Consider the following 21142-nt stretch of genomic DNA (forward strand, 5'->3'; position numbering starts at 1 on the left):
TCCAGCACTTCATCTATTGTATCACCTAGCTACCTCTGGTACATAGTAGACACATAATAAATATTCTCAAAACATTTTTGGAAGAGTCAAGTCAGTCAATTGAAATTTATTAATCAAGTACTCTCTGCCAGGCTTTGTACAAAGCAGGAAGGAACCAGAAAGGCAAAACAAACAAGTAAAATAAAAACTGTTTAGGGCTCTGTATCACCTCCCTCTCTCCAGGATTGCCCTCTACCAAGATGGAACTAGCTTCATTACTGGTCTGTTGCCATCTTCAAACATGGCGAAACCCGAGGAAGCTCCATTTCACTATACTGCCTTTCTTCTGCTCAAGTGATTTGGAGGCGGAGTCACGTGAGTCACACAAAGCTAAAAGTAGGCAGCAAGCTGTCATTTCTAGCATTAGCCCATTGAGACATGTTTCCTTACAAGGTTTGGACTAACCGCCTACGGGCGGAGGGGCGGTTGCTGCTTTGGTTACTTCTTCTTCTTCCACCTTTGAGCGCCACTGGGTCGTTCATAAGTAGATATTTTTCCAAGACCTCTCCTTCCCCGACCCCCACCTCTAAGATTATTTTGGATGATGCTGCTGGGCTCGGTCGGGTGTTCGATGGGATTGGCGCGATGAGCGGTGGCTCGGTAAGCACCAGAAGCAGCTGAGAAGCAGTGGAGCTCGCCCGGGACCTGAGGAGGGAGCGGACGGGGAGCGGGAGTTCAGTGGCTGGGCGAGAAGGGGGTGGCGACTCGCACTTGTGCCCCCCTCCCTCCTCTTCCCTTTCCTTCCCTTCCCTCCCTTCTCCGCTGAGGTGCACGCCTGGGTCGTTCCCCGGGGAGGCGGCGGTGGAGGGAGCTGTCCCTGCAGTCTGGAGTACTTGGGTCCCAATCCCACCTGTCTCCCAGAAGTGCATGGCTATTTTGACTTTGCAATCTTCCTTGATCACGTGACTCCTCGCTTGTAAAATGGGTAATTATAGCTCCTACCACCCAGGGAGATGTTTGTGTGAGGTGAAGTAACGGATGGAGAGTACTTTTGCAAACTAAAAACCGGCACAAATTTGAGTTACCGCCAGTCAACAAGCGTTCATTAGCTCTGGTGTGCTGAGACACTTTGGAGATACAAAGACAGTAGATAAAGTCAAGGCAGGGCAAAAGATTCCGTAATTGGGGCAAAAATTGGGAAGCATAGAAGTTATCTGTCAGGTCTATAATAATAACCATAGTTAACATTATGACATCTTCTGAAGAATTGGAATATAAATGTAGGCAAAAATAAATACACTCTCTGACCTCCAGAACTTCCAGTTCCGATGGGGAAAAAAGGGCATAAATGGTGTGCTGAGTAATGCTGATGTGATAACCACTAAGAAATCTGCCTACCATTTATTTTACACAATTCTACTGGTTCGTGTAGGCATAAGCTATACTTCCAGAATTGTTAAAGAATTCAAAGTTGTGGTGAAGATTTTAGAGGCACAGGTCTTAGTTTTATCAGTGCAGTAAATTGAAGGCAAAAGAACTTTAGCAGAGGGAGATGAGTTGGGCAATTAGTAGCTGGTAGTAGTAGATAATATCAGAAAACAGAGTTTCGATTTCTGGACAATTTAAAGCAAAAGAATAAAAGATTTCTTTCTAGATTGATATGTATATACCAAGGACTGGTTAGAATGTATTTACCTGAAGTTTAAGAATTTTTTCCCCCAGATTACACGTAGATACAATTATTAATGTGTTTTCTGACGTTTTGCAATCCCCTCTCCTTCCTTCCTATTTCACCTGCCTCCTCAAGAAGGCAGATAATATACGTTGTACATGCTTTATCATATAATACGTGTTTCCATATTCATCATGTTGTGAAATGAGACACATTGCTTACATTGGGGAAATTTTATGGAGGAAATAAAGTGAAGAAAGGTGTGCTTCAATCTGTAATCAGATCATCACAGTCCCTTAAGAGTTATCCTGGATCCCTTGCCTTGTTGATAATAAAGGCATTCAGTTAACCATCCTACATCATTGCTGTTTGCCTGAAGTCTTGTAAATCTAACCCAAAGGGTCTTTAAACCAAAGAAGGGTAGGGGAGAAAACTATTGACTTTGTTAGAAATCCCTGGAAATAGGGAGATGAATAACAATGGAGCCACCAAAAAATTCACTGGAGACCAAAATCTAACAAAGAATTTAGTGCTAATCTCATGCCCTCGTGTAGAATGAACAAAACCTTACTAATAAGAACTAGAGATGCAGGGAGGCAAATTTGACTTCATAGGAATCACTAAAAGTTAATAGCCTCAAACCTTTCCCTAGAATATGACTCAGGAAGAGAATGTTTTTCTGAAAGGAAACAAGATCAGTTGAATATGCTTGCCTATGTTTATGTGTTATGAGGGCTTGGTTCTTTCATATTCTGTAGAGATGGGAGGGAGAAAAGTATTTTCATTCACTGAAAAAATTAAATATGCATAGGCATGTTCATCAGAAGCTTCATTTTAAAGAAGGACACAGAACAGCCATGATTCACTGGGCTTTTTTACACCATGCTTTTCCTTTCTTGCCTTTTCCCTTGATTCCCTTTTCCCATTGATGACTTCTTCCCAACATCTCCAGTTTAGGAAGTCTACATCACTTGGTTCATTTTTTGGACTTTGCTGCCATGCCCTTGATTGAGTTTTCAGTTTCTTTGATGTATTGTCTTTCCTGATTGGAATGTGAGTTCCTTAAGGTCTGGTAGTATCCTTCTTTTTTGACTGTATTAATATATTTATATTAAGTTTATATATTTATATTTTCTGTAGATGCTATATACATGTTAGCTATTATAATAGATCTGACAAAGTAACTTACTCAATGCTTTTTAAATTGTTTTATAATGTCATCCTTCATATCTAATTCATGTACTAATTTGGAGTTTACCTTTTTTTTAAACCCTTACCTTCCATCTTAGAATCAATACTATGTATTGGTTCCAAGGCAGAAGAGTGGTAAGGGCTAGGCAATGGTGTTTAAGTGACTTGCCCAGGGTCATACAGCTAGGAAGTGTCTGAGGCCAGATTTGAACCTAGGACCTCCCGTCTCTAGGCCTGGCTCTCAATCCACGGAGCCACCCAGCTGCCCTGGAGTTTATCTTGCTACACAATGTGAGATATCAAGAATATACATAATTTCTAGTAGGCTACTCTTGGGTGTTCCCAGTAGATTTTGTCATCAATTTGTAATTTCTGTCCCAGTATTTGTTAGGGATACTAGTCTATGGTTTTATTTCTCTGTTTTGACTCTTCAAGTAGTAGGATGATCTTTATATCATTAAAGGGATTTGGAAGGCCCTTACCTTTCCTTTTCCTATTTTTTCATCATTTTTTTTACATGTTTGATAGAATTTGCTTGTAAATCTATTTGGTTTTGTGTCTTTTTTTTTCTTTAGGAGTTCATTTATGGATGAGTAGTTTAAGTCCTTTTGATTCTTGTTTTGTGAATCTGAGCATTTGATATTTCGTAAATATTCATGCATTTCATTTATATTGTCAGCTTTATTAGTGTAAACTGGACAAAAAGTTGTGTTTTTTTTTTAATCCTTACCTTCTCTCTTAGTATAATTTATAAGATAGAAGAATGAAAAGGGCTAGGGAATCTTGATTAAGTGACTTGCTCAGGGCCACATAGCTAGCAAGTTTCCCAGGGGATATTTGTACCTACATCCTCCTAACTCTATCCACTCCTCTATATCCAAATATCCTCCTGGTAATCTATTAGCTGTGCCACTTGGCTACTCCTTAGTGAGATCTTTATATTTTTATTTTGCTCTCTGGTTCTAAGAGATCTGGTTAGTTGTGTAATTTCTCATATACTCTTTATGTTCATAGCTTTGACATAGCTTAGAGATTCTTAAATCATCTCTTCTTAATTTGTTTTGTGTTTCATTTGTTTTTTGATATGATATATCTTATATTTGATGCTATTTTTCAGTCTTAATGTTTTAATATATTTATCTCATGGAGTTTTTCACTTCTGTTTGGATAATTTTAATTTTCAAGGAAGTATCTTTTTTGAATAAGATATTCTCTTTTAATTTCTTTCTTTGATGACTCTTTTCCATTTCATTCTTCCATCACTTTTATTTCTTTTCCAAACCTGCTAGCATTTACATTTCATTACAATATCATAATTATTGCTTTATTTCTATCAGAATTCTAGTTGAACTTATTCACAAGCTGGGTTTTTCTTTGAGGCTTTGCTTATAGATGTTTTACAGTCATTTTCTTCTCCTAGGTTTGTGTTTGGACTATTTCTGTTACCACATCATTCTTTTTGATGAGGTTCTTTTTTAAATTTTCTTATTTCTTCTAGACCTTCTACTTGACTTTGGATTTTGTGTTGGGCCCACTTCTGGTGGGAATATGTGGGTTATTTTGTGTCCTGTTTTTTGTCTTCTTCATTCAGACTGCTGCTTTTTCAGGGCACTGGGTTGTGTTCTTCAAGGATCTCTGGGAGAGTTCAGGCTGAGTTCTGTTAAGTTCCTTACCTATGTCTGGGCCTGAGTAGCACACCTATAGGCTTGCTTTTGGGAATCTAGCTCGGCAGTGAGAGTGACAGAATTGGTCTGGGTTTCCTACCCCAATTCTAGATAAAAATTGTTAAAAAAATCTCCATTTTCACCTCTGAAAAGATGCTCTTCTCTCATTTCTCAATATTATTTCATAATATGCAATAGTGTGACATTTTTTTAGTAATAGCTATTTCCCTATTTATAACTAGTCCATTAATAGTTACATTTCATTGGTGTTATTTGTTCTTCTACAAGCTTGAGACTAGAACCAAGAGATTGTTTTTTTTTCTGGGGTGAGAGTCACCCAGTTGTTGTTCCCTACTGTATTTGCTACTTGCTCAGGACATAATTTAAGACTTCTGTCCTTGCCCTTGGCCTCTACCCCAAAGTACAGTCTTCTACTCTTTGGGACAGGCCCATCTTTAATCCTAATTGAATCTATGGATTAATTTAATCCTCATTGAATCCTGGGCATGGTATTTGTGTGACAGCTGCTATTTGGCACTGTTTTTGTGCCCTGTACAAGATCAGGTCCTTTATGATGGATCTAGAATCTCTGATCTTGCTGTGGCGAATCAGGAGAATCCTCATTCAATCCCTTGGCAGGAAATGTTCAGCACCCTACGTTCTCTACTAGGGCCTGTCACACCATGTCCCCAATAGCCCACACATTGTTCCCTTTTTTCTTCAATTCCCTTGGCTGATCTTAGGTGAGAAGATGACACACTGTGTTTTAAGTATATTTCCTGATCAGTAATGGTCTTGTGTATTATCTAGATTTTTGTGGATGGGGTGGAGAGAACTCCTCTGAATTGCCTCCATCACCTTCATTTCCATTTTGTATTCTTTTTCATGCTTTTCCTTATTTTTTCATATTCATTGTTTTTTAGAACTAAGTAATACCCACCATATTCATGAGCTACAATTCCTTTAGCTCTTCTGCAATTGTTAGTAGTTCTTTGCTTTCTGTTTAACATGCTACTAGAAATATTATAGTGTATATGTGCCCTTTATTTCTTTCATTGATCTTGTCTCCCATCAATGGAATCTCTGGGTTGAAGGGTGTTGTATGAGCACTGATCTCTCTCTTCCTCCATGCAGGTTAGTTTCTTAAAATGTATTGAGGCTGTCCCCTTGTCTTGGTTGGCTCAGGGGACTAAAGAGTCAGGCTTTTGACATCATTTATTGGTTGCCATAGTACACCGTAGCTACGCGGATCTCTAGGTTATATATGATTGGAGATTGTGGTAAGTAAATCAGACAAGGAAACTTTACTCAGCTCAGTCAAATCAAGATTTCTTGATTTCAGTCAAATCAAGAAAGCCCTCTTTGTTGAATAGTCTTCTATTGCGTTGGCTAAATGAACATTTCTTTTTAAAATTAACTCTCAAATGACCTGAGTATTTTATTTTGTTCTAGTATTGAACCTTAATTAAAGGTACTGCTCTGAGTCAAGCTCAGTCTAAAACAAAGCATGTTCACTTTAATCACTTTCTTTGAATAATTCCAAATTACTTTCCAAAATGATTGGCCCACCCTATACCTCCACCAACAGTGAATTAGTATGTATGTTTTTTTATGAACCACCACCCCTTCTATTGACAATTCTGATCTTTTCTTGTCTTTGTTAATGTACTTGGTATTTGGTGAAACCACAGAGCTATTTTGATTTGCATTTCTCTTATTATTATTATTGCTTTGAGAAATCTTTTACATGCTTGTTTTTCAAAATAAATTTTTATTGATATATTTTGTCTTTAAAATTGTTTGAATTTTCCCTTGTATTTTTCCTTCTACTTCAGGGAGCTTTCACATATAACAGAATATTTTTAAATGGAAAAGAGGAGGCAAATCAGCAAAGCCAATCATTGAAAAAAATCTGAAAATGTTTGCTTGATTTCTAATCTCTCCTCTTTGAATGCTTGAGTTTTGCAATTTTTACAAATTCACTTTCCATTTTTGGTGATTGTTAGTTCCATTTACATTTTTGTAGACCATCATTATTTATATTGTTTTATTTTCTCAACTTATTTCCTTCTGCCTTAGGTCATTTAAGTTTGTATTTCTTTGTTGTTTTTAATTTGATTTTTTGTTATAATACAAGAATATTTTATTATATTCATGTAATGCTATTTGTCAGTCTTTCTTTGGCTGATAGGCATCTTTTCTTTGTTTTTTGTTTTTGTTTTTGTAACACCAAAAAGTACAACTATTGTGTAAAGTGGAATTTTAAGGGGATCTTGAGGTAACAAGATGTACCCTCTATAGCCACTTCTTATAATAAGACAGGGGAGAACCATCACTTAAAATGCAATGCTTTATTTAGAGAGAGAGAGAGAGAGACAGAGAGAGAGGCAGAGACAGAGACAGAGAGAGACAGAGAGAGACAGAGAGAGAAAGAAAGAAATGTGGGATACTCCCACAAGTCATTGACCTACGACAAATTCTCCCCCCACCCCCCAAGATTTATAGAGAAATGTGGGGCAGGGTCTCCAGTCATTGACCTGTTAAGAAAGTTTTTCTTAACTTCTCCCTATTTTTATTTAAGAGGCAAGGGAGCAAAAAGATTTCTGAGTAAGAGCTCCCCTGCTATGCAAATTGCCAGTTGGTGACAGAAGGGTGTGGTTGAGTGGAGTTAGTCAGTTAGAGCTCATTGGAGAGGGATTTTGTCTCAGGCTCCCCTGGGGAGAGGAGTGTGTGGCTCATTCTCTCTGGGACTGACAGTTTTCTAACTGACAGTTAAAGACTGAGAAAGGGATTTAAGGCCTTAATAGTCTTATTGATTATTGATTATCTTGGGTAAATAGGTAGATAGATAGTGGGTAAATGACTAGATAGGCAGAGTAGGAAAGTAGGCTGGGCCTGGTCTGGCAGAAGACACTACACTGGAAGGCAGATGGATTTAGGGTTTTTTTAGAAAATTTTAGATAGGATTGGGATCTTAGGTATATAAGCTATTAGAAGATTACTCTCACTTTTCTCCTTTCTATTTCCTATCATTACTTTCCTAATAAGAAACTAAGTGTTTTGTGTTTATGAAGCTGCTCTCCTGACTTTTGTTCAAACTCCTACCACAGAAATTTAACAATTCACAGACCTAAGAAAAATGATTTACCTAGGAGAATCCTGACATAATGAAACATTCCTGAAGGGATTATAAAATTTTTACAATGGTTGGAGACAAAAGTTTTCCATTTGAATGGAGTAAGTTTTACCAAAGGACATTAAGAGGTATTTGTATTTCAAAGGGGTGGAGTAGTCATGTCCTGCTGGAAGATGGATGGGATTTCATAATTTCCTCTTGAAGGGAGAAGGCTATGGGGAGGGTATGAGGAACCAGATTTACTAACTTCCACTGGGGTAATTTACTACTATTATTCTTATAATATATTTTGAGAATATTACATTATTTTCTTTTACATCACACATTATGAAAGTTTTGGTTTTTATGGAGCCTTTTATTTTAAACCAATCAATAACCTCCTTGGGGGATATGTTTACTACTATAGAACCTCTGTGTCAAAGTTCCTGGCTATTTTATTTTAATCATTTTATTTGCATAATTGCAAATTGCTTTTTAAAATGTTTGTACTAATTCATAGCCTCATGATTCAGGTATTAGGGATTTGTCTTCTCAAAACCACTTGAAAAATGACTATTTCCTTTTTGGGGATCATCTTTGCCTATTTGTTTGGCTTGAGGTGTAACTTCAGAATTGTTTCAATTTGCATGTCTCTTGTTATTAGTGATTTATAACATTTTTTCATGTGATTGATAATAGTTTTCAATTCTACTTTTTGATAATTTTTGTTTCTATTCTTTGACCAAGAGACATGTGTGTGAATAGCATTGTATTTTAAGAAGGTATACTTATGTGAGGAAATTGAGACCTAGAGTGGAGAAGAATTGGTGGAGAATATTTAGAGTAAATATTGCAGAAGCAAAAACTATTATCATTGAAATGTGGTATAAAGTATCTCTACAGAAAGATCTTTCATTAAAGAAATTATAAGCCTGTACCCCAGGCATGTTTGAGTGATATAAGACTCAACTCTTTAAGACTTCAACTATTTAGGACTTGCTAGAGTTCTCTCTCCAAATAGAGCAACTAATACTTTTTTGACTTGCCTTAATGAGATATGGGTCATTTTACAGTCAGGGGAATCAACTGAGGGAATTTTTATTCTAGAGGTGAATCTTATCAACTTGCTTGAGTTGAAAGGTTGCTGAAGGGATCCTTATTAGAATTTATGACAAGAGGATAGAAAAACTTGTCGATGTCTGCCACATACACCCTTTTTTTAAAAAATAATATTTTATTTGATCATTTCCAAGCATTATTCATTAAAGACAAAGATCATTTTCTTTTCCTCCCCCCCATCCCCCATAGCCAACGCGTGATTCCACTGGGTGTCACATGTGTTCTTGATTCGAACCCATTTCCATGTTGTTAATATTTGCATTAGAGTTTCGTTTAGAGTCTCTCCTCTGTCATGTCCCCTCCACCGCTATAGTTGGGCAGTTGCTTTTCCTCGGTGTTTCTATTCCCATAGTTTATCCTTTGCTTATGAATAGTGTTTTTTCTCCTAGATCCCTGCAGATTGTTCAGGGATATTACACCACTACTAATGGAGAAGTCCATTACGTTAGATTATACCACAGTGTATTAGTCTCTGTGTACAATGTTCTCCTGGTTCTGCTCCTCTCGCACTGCATCACTTCCTGGAGGTTGTTCCAGTCTCCATGGAACTTCTCCACTTTATTATTCCTTTTAGCACAATAGTACTCCATCACCAACATATACCACAATTTGCTCAGCCATTCCCCAATTGATGGGCATCCCCTGGCTTTCCAGTTTTTGGCCACCACAAAGAGCGCAGCTATGAATATTTTTGTACAAGTCTTTTTGTCCATTATCTCTTTGGGGTACAGACCTAGCAGTGCTATGGCTGGATCAAAGGGTAGACATTCTTTTGTTGCCCTTTGGGCATAGTTCCAAATTGCCCTCCAGAATGGTTGGATCAATTCACAACTCCACCAGCAATGATACATACACCCTTTTTATAAGAGTGTTAACTTCAAAAAGTTAAAAAAAAAGAATGATAGGATCTTTGGGCCTAAAATTCTCTAAGAGGAGTCAATCTAGAAGGAATTAAAAGCTCTCAAAGAGTAAAATTCTAAAGAAACAAAGAGAAGTAGTTCTGACAAAGGAGGGAAGAAAGGGTTATCCAGTGAACTCTTTGTACATGCACAAGAATTTCATAAATTAATTTAAAATTTTAAAAAGAACAAAGCAAGGGCATGTTAAGAAAAAAATGGGTTGGAGGTAATAGGTTTGTGCTTGTTAGAGCTTTTCAAAGGCTTGATGACCACTAGTCAGTGAATTTGCAGAATATCAGATATTACTTGGACAAGATGAGAAAAATTAAAAGGAAAAGTCTGTGTTTGGGCTTTTATTTTGATTAATGAGGTAAAAATCAGGACAGAGAAATAAAAGGAATTTGTTACAAGTATGCCCTGGTTTATCTACACACTGACCAAGTTGATCACAGGAGATCAGCAAATGGCTTTCAGGATGGGACCAGCTTATATTGGTAACTTTTGTAATGAGATAAATGATAATTTACATAAGTCAATGTCTGCAAAAGAGTTTGAGCCTTTGCATCTAAGTTTCTTTCCAAGGTAGGAATAGTACAGAATGATTTCTAGTTAGGGGCAGGTATGTGACAATGATTATGTAATGCAAAAAGCTGTAGACTCAGTGTTGCCCTCCCCAAAAACTGCAAGTAGATCTGGAAACAGTAGGTCACTGAGTCAATGAAATTTTCAATAGTGAAATGTTAATCCACTGAGTGGGTGTCTAGTAGCATGCCATGAAATCTTGGCCCTGACTTAAAGATCATAAAAACTTGGGACTTAGGATGTACTCTTATTCAACTGTTTTTCTTTGACCTTTGCAGTTTTTGCAACCTAATTCTCTGATAACCTTTTTTACCTCACCACATTTCTGATTTTTAATCATTTTAATAAGGCCATTTATATAGGCATTGGGCACCATATGGGCTATGACCTAGCTACTACTGTACATGTCATCTATTTATTTTTTAATTTTAATAACAAATTTCTACATAAGTTTTCCGAAGTTATACGATCCAAATTGTCTCCCTCCCTTCTTTCCTCTGCCCTCCTGGAGGTGGCAAGCAATTCAGTGTGGGTTGTATGTATATTATCATGCAAACCATAGCCATACATTTTAAAGGTAATGATTAATTCTTTACTCTGATCATCTTAAGTTCTAAAGCTGAAATAATGATTATTTCACAAATTAGGAACATAGTTCTTTAAACTCAGGTATTAAAAATTTAAACTAGAAGACACATACTCAAAATGGTACTATCATGTAATAGTGCTCTTGAATAGTTTAAAAACTAATTTTTTTGCCTTTGTCAATAACATTGCCTTTTATTAGTACAATCTTTATACTTTCCTGGAGAGTTTTCATATCATCTCATTTTGTTTTCAGGATAGCTTTAAGGTAAGCAGGGTGTTTTGATTATACATATTACAGATGAGAAAGAGACCTTCTCTGACACATTTTACAGGGCTCATTAATACACAAATATAGACCCTAAAATGCTTTTTGCTAGCAAATAGTACAAGGCATTATTGACATGGCATGGTCAGTTCATGGTTGAGTGTATCTCAGTGCTGATGATCTTTTGCTGGTGTAAGTGAGACTTTCCAGGCACATTGCTTCTTTCTGTAGTAGTTGAAATTATAATAGCTCATCCTGATGTTTGCCCTCTCATAATGCTTATAATTTCCTAAAAATATTTAAGAAAATATTATCATCGACTTCCAGTCAAGATGGCAGCTTAGAGAAAGCTAAAGATCAGATCTCAGGATACCCTTCCCTGCTGAATTCAAACTATATGCTCCTAAGGCACCAGAATTCAAAACAAACAACAGCATAGACCCCAGTAATCCTCCTCCTGGACCTGGACCTGGATCAAAAGGTACAGTCCCCCCAAAAGCCAGAATACGAGATCACTCGGACCTAAGTGGTAGGCAGAAGGAAGGTCCCAGGACCCATACCCCCAACCCAGAGAGCTGAGTCCGAGGCAGCAGAGGGAACCTCAGAGCCTCAGGGCCGGCTATCCTGAAGGCCTCTTCCTGAAAACAACCTGACCCAGTCGAGGGGGCACCCAGACAGCAGGGAAACAGAGAGAGACGGGGGAGCCTGTAACCCCCTGACCAGATCCTTCCATCTGAGTCTCACCGAAGGTCTGTGCCTCAGGGCATACTCAGTCCGAGGTTAATCCTATCAGGAGCCCTCGGAGCTCCAGGAAGCCATGCCCCCCCCTCAGAGAGCAGGGTCTTCTAAAACAACAGTAACCCTCAGGGCTGGAAAAAGGGCCTCGGAGCTGAAAGCCGCATCCTGAAAAACCCTGACCCAGTTGCAGGGGCACCCAGACAGCAAGGAAACAGAAAGAGAAGGGGGAGCCTGCAGCCCCCTGGCTGGATCCTTCCATCTGAGTCTCAAGGTCCCTGCCTCAAAACATACTCAGTTCAACCCAGAGAAAGTTAATCTTAACAGGATCCCTGGGAGCTCCAGGAAGCCACAGCCCCTCCCCCCTCAGAGTGCTGGCTCTCCTGGCCAGCTAAGGCACAGAAACAAACACCCCGAGGAAAGGGCCGAGCCAGGCTCAGAGCGTGGAAGTAAGGCAACAGAGAAGCATCGGGAGGGAACTGAGGAGGACAGTAACAGGGAAACACCAACAAATCCTGACTTCCCCGGGAAGACAGAACAACAACTGCATAGAACGGACAATCTGCATAGGGCTAAAACCTCTGAACACCAGACAGAGATAAGAAAAGCTAGTCTTCCCCACTCAGATAGAGATGGCAAACTCCACAGAAGCACAAAATCCCCAAAATTCCAAGAAAAACAAGAAGAAGGGGGTGACTTTGGACATATTTTATGGAGCAAAAGTACAAAATACAGAGGAGATAGAAGAGGAAACACAAGCAAATGCCCCGAAACCTTCCAAAGGAAATGGAAACTCTCTACAAACCCATGAAGAATTTGAATCGGAAAGGATCAAAAAGATGGAAGCCTTCTGGGAGGAAAAGTGGGAAATAATGCAAAAGAAATTCACGCATCTACAAAACCAGTTAGACAAAACTGAAAAGGAAAACCAGGCTTTAAAGGTCAGAATTAGGCAACTCAATGACAACGAGCAGGTAAAAGAGCAAGAATCAATAAAGCAAAGCCAAAAGATCAAGAAATTAGAAGAGAACATAAAATATCTCACTGACAAGGTGACAGACTTGGAAAATGGAGGAAGAAGAGATAATTTAAGAATAATTGGACTTCCAGAAAAGCCAGAAATAAACAGCAAACTCGACATCGTAATACAAGATATAATCAAAGAAAATTGCCCAGAGATTCTAGAACAAGGGAGCAATACAGCCACTGACAGAGCTCACAGAACACCCTCTACACTAAATCCCCAAAAGACAACTCCCAGGAATGTAATTGCCAAATTTCAAAGCTTTCAAGCAAAAGAAAAAATCCTACAAGAAGCCAGAAAAAGACAATGTAGATATAAAGGAATGCCAATCAGGGTCACACAAGACCTTGCAAGTTCCAATGTGAATGATCGTAAGGCATGGAACATGATTTTCAGAAAGGCAAGAGAGCTGGGTCTTCAACCAAGAATCAGCTATCCAGCAAAACTGACTGTATACTTCCAAGGGAAAGTATGGGCATTCAACAAAATAGAAGATTTCCAAGTTTTTGCAAAGAAAAGACCACAGCTCTGTGGAAAGTTCGATATCGAAAAACAAAGAGCATGGAATACCTGAAAAGGAAAATATGAAAGAAAGGGAAAAGGAGAAAAATGTTATCTTTTTCTTTTACCCAAATTCTCTTCTATAAGGACTACATTTATATCAATCTATGTATACTAACATGTGGGGAAAATGTAATGTGTAAATAGGGGGAAAAGAAAGACCAAATAGAATAATCTTTCTCACACAAAGATTCACACGGGAAGGGGAGGGGAAGAAAACTCCTATAAGAAGGAGAAGAAGAGAGTTTTCACTTAAACCTTACTCTCAGGGAAATCAACTCTGAGAGGGAAGAACATCCAGATCCAGTGGGATCGTGAATTCTATCTTACCGAACAAGGGAAGGGAGAAGGGAAAACCAAGGGGGGAGAGGGGAGGGAAAACAAAAAAGAGAGGGAAGAAGAGGGGGAAGGGGAAGGGAACAAAAAGGGAGGGACTAGAAAGGGAAACATATCAAGGGAGGGGACAAGGGTGACTGATTTAAAATAAATCCCTGGACTAAAAGGTAGAGCTGAAGAAGAAAGGTTAGAATTAGGGAAGGATATCAAAATTCCAGGGAGTCCACCAATGACAGTCATAACTTTGAACGTGAATGGGATGAACTCACCCATAAAATATAGATGAATAGCAGAATGGATTAGAATCCAAAACCCTACCATATGTTGTCTTCACGAAACACACATGAGGCGGGTAGACACTCACAAGGTCAGAATTAAAGGATGGAGTAAGACCTTCTGGGCCTCAACTGACAGAAAGAAGGCAGGAGTTACAATCATGATATCTGATAAAGCCAAAGAAAAAATAGACCTGAACAAAAGGGATAGGGAAGGTAATTATATTTTGTTAAAAGGGACTTTAGATAATGAGGAAATATGACTAATCAACATGTATGCACTAAATAATATAGCACCCAAATTTTTAATGGAGAAACTAGGAGAATTGAAGGAAGAAATAGACAGTAAAACCATATTAGTGGGAGACTTAAACCAACCATTATCAAATTTAGATAAATCAAATCAAAAAATAAATAAGAAAGAGGTAAAAGAAGTGAATGAAATCTTAGAAAAATTAGAATTAATAGACATATGGAGAAAAATAAATAGGGATAAAAATGAATACACCTTCTTCTCAACACCACATGGCACATTCACAAAGATTGACCATATATTAGGTCACAGAAACATGGCACACAAATGCGGAAAAGCAGAAATAATAAATGCGCCTTTTCAGATCACAAGGCAATAAAATCATGATCAGTAATGGTACATGGAAAACCAAATCAAAAACTAATTGGAAAATAAACAATATGATACTCCAAAATCGTTTAGTTAGAGAAGAAATCATAGAAATAATTAATAATTTCACCAGGGAAAATGACAATGGTGAGACATCCTTTCAAACCTTTTGGCATGCAGCCAAAGTGATAATCAGAGGTAAATTCATATCCCTGAGTGCATATATTAACAAACTAGGGAGAGCAGAGATCAATCAATTGGAAATGCAAATAAAAAAAAAACTCATATTAAAAACCCCCAGCAGAAAACCAAACTAGAAATCCAAAAAATTAAGGGAGAAATTAATAAAATTGAAAGTGATAGACCTGTTGATTTAATAAATAAGACAAGAAGATGGTACTTTGGAAAAACAAACAAAATAGACAAAGTACTGGTCAATCTAATTAAAAAAAGGAAAGAAGAAAAGCAAATTAACAGCATCAAAGACAAAAAGAGGGACATCACCTCCAATGAAGAGGAAATTAAGGCAATCATTAAAAATTACTTTGCCCAATTATATGGCAATAAATACACCAATTTAGGTGATATGGATGAATGTATACAAAAATACAAACTGCCTAGACTAACAGAAGAAGAAATAGAATTCTTAAATAATCCCATATCAGAAAATGAAATCCAACAGGTCATCAAAGAACTTCCTAAGAAAAAATCCCCAGGGCCTAATGGATTCACCAGTGAATTCTATCAAACATTCAGAGAACAGTTAATCCCAATACTATATAAACTATTTGACATAAGCAAAGAGGGAGTTCTACCAAACTCCTTTTATGACACAAACATGGTACTGATTCCAAAACCAGGCAGGTCAAAAACAGAGAAAGAAAACTATGACCAATCTCCCTAATGAATATAGATGCAAAAATCTTAAATAGGATACTAGCAAAACTCCAGCAATTGATCAGAAGGGTCATCCACCATGATCAAGTAGGATTTATACCAGGGATGCAGGGCTGGTTCAATATTAGGAAAACCATCCACATAATTGACCACATCAACAAGCAAACCAACAAGAACCACATGATTATCTCAATAGATGCAGAAAAAGCCTTTGATAAAATACAACACCCATTCCTATTAAAAACACTAGAAAGCATAGGAATAAAAGGGTCGTTCCTAAAAATAATAAACAGTATATATCTAAAACCATCAGCTAATATCATCTGCAATGGGGATAAACTAGATGCATTCCCAATAAGATCAGGAGTGAAACAAGGATGCCCATCATCACCTCTATTATTTGACATTGTACTAGAAACACTAGCAGTAGCAATTAGAGAAGAAAAAGAAATTGAAGGCATCAAAATAGGCAAGGAGGAGACCAAGTTATCATTCTTTGCAGATGACATGATGGTCTACTTAAAGAATCCAAGAGATTCAACCAAAAAGCTAATTGAAATAATCAACAACTTTAGCAAAGTTGCAGGATACAAAATAAACCCACATAAGTCATCAGCTTTTCTATATATCTCCAACACAGCTCAGCAGCAAAAACTAGAAAGAGAAATCCCATTCAAAATCACCTTAGACAAAATAAAATACCTAGGAATCTATCTCCCGAGACAAACACAGGAACTATATGAACATAACTACAAAACACTTGCCAGACAACTAAAACTAGATCTAAACAATTAGAAAAACATTAACTGCTCATGGGTAGGATGAGGCAATATAATAAAAATGACCATCCTACCCAAACTTATTCATTTATTTTGTGCCATACCCATGGAACTACCAAAATATTTCTTTACTGATTTAGAAAAAAACATAACAAAGTTCATTTGGAATAACAAAAGATCAAGGATATCCAGGGAAATAATGAAAAAAAACCCAACACAAATGATGGGGGTCTTGCAGTCCCAGACCTTAAACTATATTACAAAGCAGCAGTAATCAAAACAATTTCGTACTGAATAAGAGACAGAAAGGAGGATCAGTGGAATAGACTGGGGGCAGGAGACCTCAGCAAGACAGTATATGATAAACCCATAGATCCCAGCTTTTGGGACAAAAATCCACTATTCGATAAAAACTGCTGGGAAAATTGGAAGACAGTGTGGGAGAGATTAGGAATTGATCAACACCTCACACCCTACACCAAGATAAATTCAAAATGGGTGAATGACTTAAACATAAAGAAGGAATCCATAAGTAAATTGGGTAAACACGGAATAGTATTCATGTCAGACCTTTGGGAGGGGAAAGACTTTAAAACCAAGCAAGACATAGAAAGAGTCACAAAATGTAAAATAAATAATTTTGACTACATCAAATTAAAAATCTTTTGTACAAACAAAACCAATGTAACTAAAATCAGAAGGGAAACAACAATTTGGGAAAAAGTCTTCATAAAAACCTCTGACAAAGGTTTAATTACTCAAATTTACAAAGAGCTAAAGCAATTGTACAAAAAATCAAGCCATTCTCCAATTGATAAATGGGCAAGGGACATGGATAGGCAGTTTTCAGATAAAGAAATCAAAACTATTAATAAGCACATGAAGAAGTGTTCTAAATCTCTTATAATCAGAGAGATGCAAATCAAAACAACTCTGAGGTATCACCTCATACCTAGCAGATTGGCTAACATGGTAGCAAAGGAAAATTATGAATGTTGGAGGGGATGTGGCAAAGTAGGGACATTAATTCATTGCTGGTGGAGTTGTGAACTGATCCAACCATTCTGGAGGGCAATTTGGAACTATGCCCAAAGGACGATAAAAGAATGTCTACCCTTTGATCCAGCCATAGCACTGCTGGGTTTGTACCCCAAAGAGATAATGGACAAAAAGACTTGTACAAAAATATTCATAGCTACGCTCTTTGTGGTGGCCAAAAATTGGAAAACGAGGGGATACCCTTCAATTGTGGAATGGCTGAACAAATTGTGGTATATGTTGGTGATGGAATACTATTGTGCAAAAAGGAATAATAAAGTGGAGTAATTCCATGGAGACTGGAACGGCCTCCCAGAAGTGATGCAGAGCGAGAGGAGCAGAACCAGGAGAACATTGTACACAGAGACCAATACACTGTGGTATAATCGAACGTAATGGACTTCTCCATTAGTAGCGGTGTAATGTTCCTGAACAATCTGCAGGGATCTAGGAGAAAAAACACTATTCATAAGCAGAGGACAAACTGTGGGAGTAGAAACACTGAGGAAAAGCAACTGCCCAACTACAGCTGTTGAGGGGACATGACAGAGGAGAGACTAAACGAACACTCTAATGCAAATGCTAACAACATGACAATGGGTTCTAATTAAGAACACATGTGATACCCAGTGGAATCACGCGTCAACCAAGGGGAGGTGGGGAGGAGGAAAAGAAAAGGATCTTTGTCTTTAATGAATAATGCTTGCAAATGATCAAATAAAATATAATTTAAAAAAACAAGGAAATATTATCATCCCAACAACCTCTCAGAAACTTTCATCTGTTAGAACACTAATTTCCTCAGTGAGATTAAATAAATAAATAAAGTGTTTTTAAAGCCTAGACCAACTATAGTGTACAGGTCTCTCTCCATGTCACTTCTTGGCTCCTCCAGATTCTAATGTAGTCAGTGAATGTTTCATTAAATCAAATCCATGGTCTCTTTCTAATATGGGTAAGTTGGGTATCTGATTAGGTGGCTACAATTGTTTTAAAATTTATTCAATAATAGTTTTTTTTCTTTGAAATCTCTTTTTTAGGCAGCCTCCCGACTTCTAATCAATTACCCTGAGCCTCAGCGTTCTGAAATATTGGATTATTTATTTAAGGTAATATTTATTAAAAGAGACATTTTATGATTATGTTAAGAGTTGTTTGGAGACCTTAAATTTTAAAAGTGAGGTGTTTTTTTTTTAAAACCACTTTTACCATCATAAAAATGGTTATTGCTTTAAATTTTGTCTTGTTTGTTTTACCTATAAATCCTAGATAGTAACTTTTCTTAAAGTACTTTGAACATGCATGTATGAGGATAAAATTAGAAATATATTGATAAGGTTTTGATAGGTTAAGGAATTTAGGAAGTTGTCTCAGAGGCTGTAGAGTGGCTGAGGCAGAAAGAATTCTGGGCATGATTTGGAATTGAAAGGGAGAAGGGCAGAAAAAGTTCTGAGGCAGTTAATCCCTGCCTTCTGTGGGATTAGCCAGCACTGCTCTCTCTCTCTCTCTCTCTCTCTCTCTCTCTCTCTCTCTCTCTCTCTCTCTCTCTCTGAATATTGCCTTGCTTGTGACAGGGAAGAAAGAGAAACTCTGGAAATATCTTGAGGGTTTTTTACTGTCCTCACTGTGGGAAACATCAGGAAGAAGACCTGAAGACCTGCTGCTGTAAAAACTTTTGTGTGAAAGGAGAAAGACCAGAAGACGTGTTTGCCTGGGCTCTGAAACTCACCTGAGAACCACACTCTGCTCAGAGAGCATATGAAACATTTTGGCTCGCTGTTTTTGTGTATTTGGAGAAAACCTTAACATAGATAATTTTACTGATATATAAGGATTTAGTTAGACTAGTCAAATAGGGTTTCTGTGAAAACTTAGTTAATGATAAAGAATTTGCAAGAGTAGCTTGGGTGAATTCTCAAGACGAAGAAATATTTCACTGTAAGGTAAAAGGAAAGTGGGTAGAGAATCTAGTTCCTTTAGAGTTAAGGCATCCTATTATTAATTGTATATATATATGTAATAGTCTCCAAGGCAGTTTGTGCATTGTTCCCAGTAGAGGGAAGTTCACTCTTGGAATTTCCTTCAAGGAGGAGAACTAAATACTTTGTAAACTCTAAGAAAGTATACACAACAGTATCCTCCTTATTAATATCTTTATTACTATTTTGGTGAGTTTTGGTGAGAACCTCACAAAATTTGAGTTTTAGAGATTAACTGGTCTGTTAGAATGCTGTCTCACAGCCGGGGTCCATCACTCATTGGCACTCAGATAGCTGCAGTTCCTGTGAGAAATGCAACAGAAGGCACTATTTTATAACAGTGGCTATGCTACTGGTAACTTAACAAGCTACTTTAAAACACAGGCTTTCATACTGTTATAAGCCTTGAGTATGAAATGAGAACAAGAGGTAAAGTTCTCCAGAGATTTACACAGGCAGACCTTGATGCAATAAAAAAGAGAATTCCTAAACAAGATATTGCAATCTGTGTGGCAGCTAGCTTTCCTTCCCAATTTTTTCCTCATAACTATGCCAGAATTCATACACAATTCACTTGGTTATGGAATACGAAAGCCAGTATTGTCTATGACCCTACTGCAAGTAATATCATATACACCACTACTGATTCTGATCCTGGCCTGCCTTTATATGATGACAAAACCTCTGGTAGCCATTTTTAAGAGATGGAACAGAATTAACAAGACGCATATTGAAAAAGAATGAAATGAATTACAATATCTGAAAACTAAGCTAGACCGAATGGAGGCACAATACCAAGAATTAACTCAGGCAAAAGTAATAGTGCCAGGAATTATAGAATAAGAGGCAGTGAAGTTAGAGGGTGCAGAAAAACCTAATGCACCAAATAAGCTCCAAGTAGAAACAAAAGTTCTAGAAAAGAATCCTTCACATATCTTCCCTCTAAGAAGGGTTCTCATGGTCTCACCAGATATGGGTATCTGATATGTCAAAGCTCTCCAGAGATTTACACAGGCAGACCTTGATGCAATAAAAAAGAGAATTCCTAAATTTGAGGAAGAATCCATGGGAGCAGTAAAATAATTTAAAAGGATAGTTAAGATCTTTGACCCTTCGTATCTGGACTTTCAAATTTTAATGAATGAGGTATTATTGAAATGGGAAAAGCAGCAGATTATTGAGGAGACTAACAAGAACCCCAGACTCCCCAACTGGCCAGAGTTGGACGCAGATTGGAAGCCCAACTCAGTTTCATTGGACAGGGAACTCTCTATTGCAGGGAAGCCATAATTGAGACAATGAGATTGAATTCTAAGCTCCCGCGGACTTGGTTAATGTTTGAACCTCTTAGGCAGGAGGTAAGAGAGACCCCAGCAAGTTTTCTGGACCATGTATTAGAATGTGGAGAAAAATGGGTAGGAACTGATTTGTTGACTGAGGACGACATTAGTCACATATGCCATCAATTTGTGAAAAATGCTTGTCCAGTTGTTAGCAACCCTTTCAGGAGCAGCTGTCCAAATTGGTTTATCATAGGGCTAGATGAGCTTAAAAGTGTTGCTATTTCTATATACTAGGATGAAAAAGACAGACAATCAGATGAGCAGAATGATGTTATTGACACTCTAACCAGAGAAATAAAAGAGCTGAAATTAAAATGAAAAGGAAATGAAGTCCAGCAGAATAAATCTGTGGCTGCACTGAGGACATATAGACCACCTAGAAATAATTTCAAACCTAGGCAGTATAGACAAAATCAACCAATATGTTATCTGTGCAATAGACCCCTGGCCATATGATGAGGGACTATAGGTTCAGAGGA

General features: G+C 37.6%; 1 protein-coding gene across 9 annotated transcripts in view; it reads left to right on the forward strand.

Moving 5' to 3' along the window:
• The first annotated feature begins 232 nt into the window (after window positions 1–232).
• Window positions 233–21142, forward strand: part of LOC100020089 (galactocerebrosidase-like) — a 147338-nt gene continuing 126428 nt past the window's right edge. For 3 of the 9 annotated variants that reach the window (XM_007472685.3, XM_007472684.3, XM_056820527.1), the window contains exons 1-2: window positions 354–639; window positions 18382–18450. In XM_007472685.3, the coding sequence (XP_007472747.2) occupies window positions 418–639; window positions 18382–18450 (291 nt within the window). In that variant the 5' untranslated portion in view covers window positions 354–417. Of the gene's footprint in view, window positions 640–763; window positions 965–18381; window positions 18451–18864; window positions 19285–21142 lie in introns of those variants that run through there. The other 6 variants (XM_007472687.3, XM_007472683.3, XM_056820518.1 and 3 more) reach the window with 4 other exon arrangements.

Source organism: Monodelphis domestica, chromosome 1 (genome assembly GCF_027887165.1).
Source record: "Monodelphis domestica isolate mMonDom1 chromosome 1, mMonDom1.pri, whole genome shotgun sequence".
NCBI lineage: Eukaryota > Metazoa > Chordata > Mammalia > Didelphimorphia > Didelphidae > Monodelphis > Monodelphis domestica.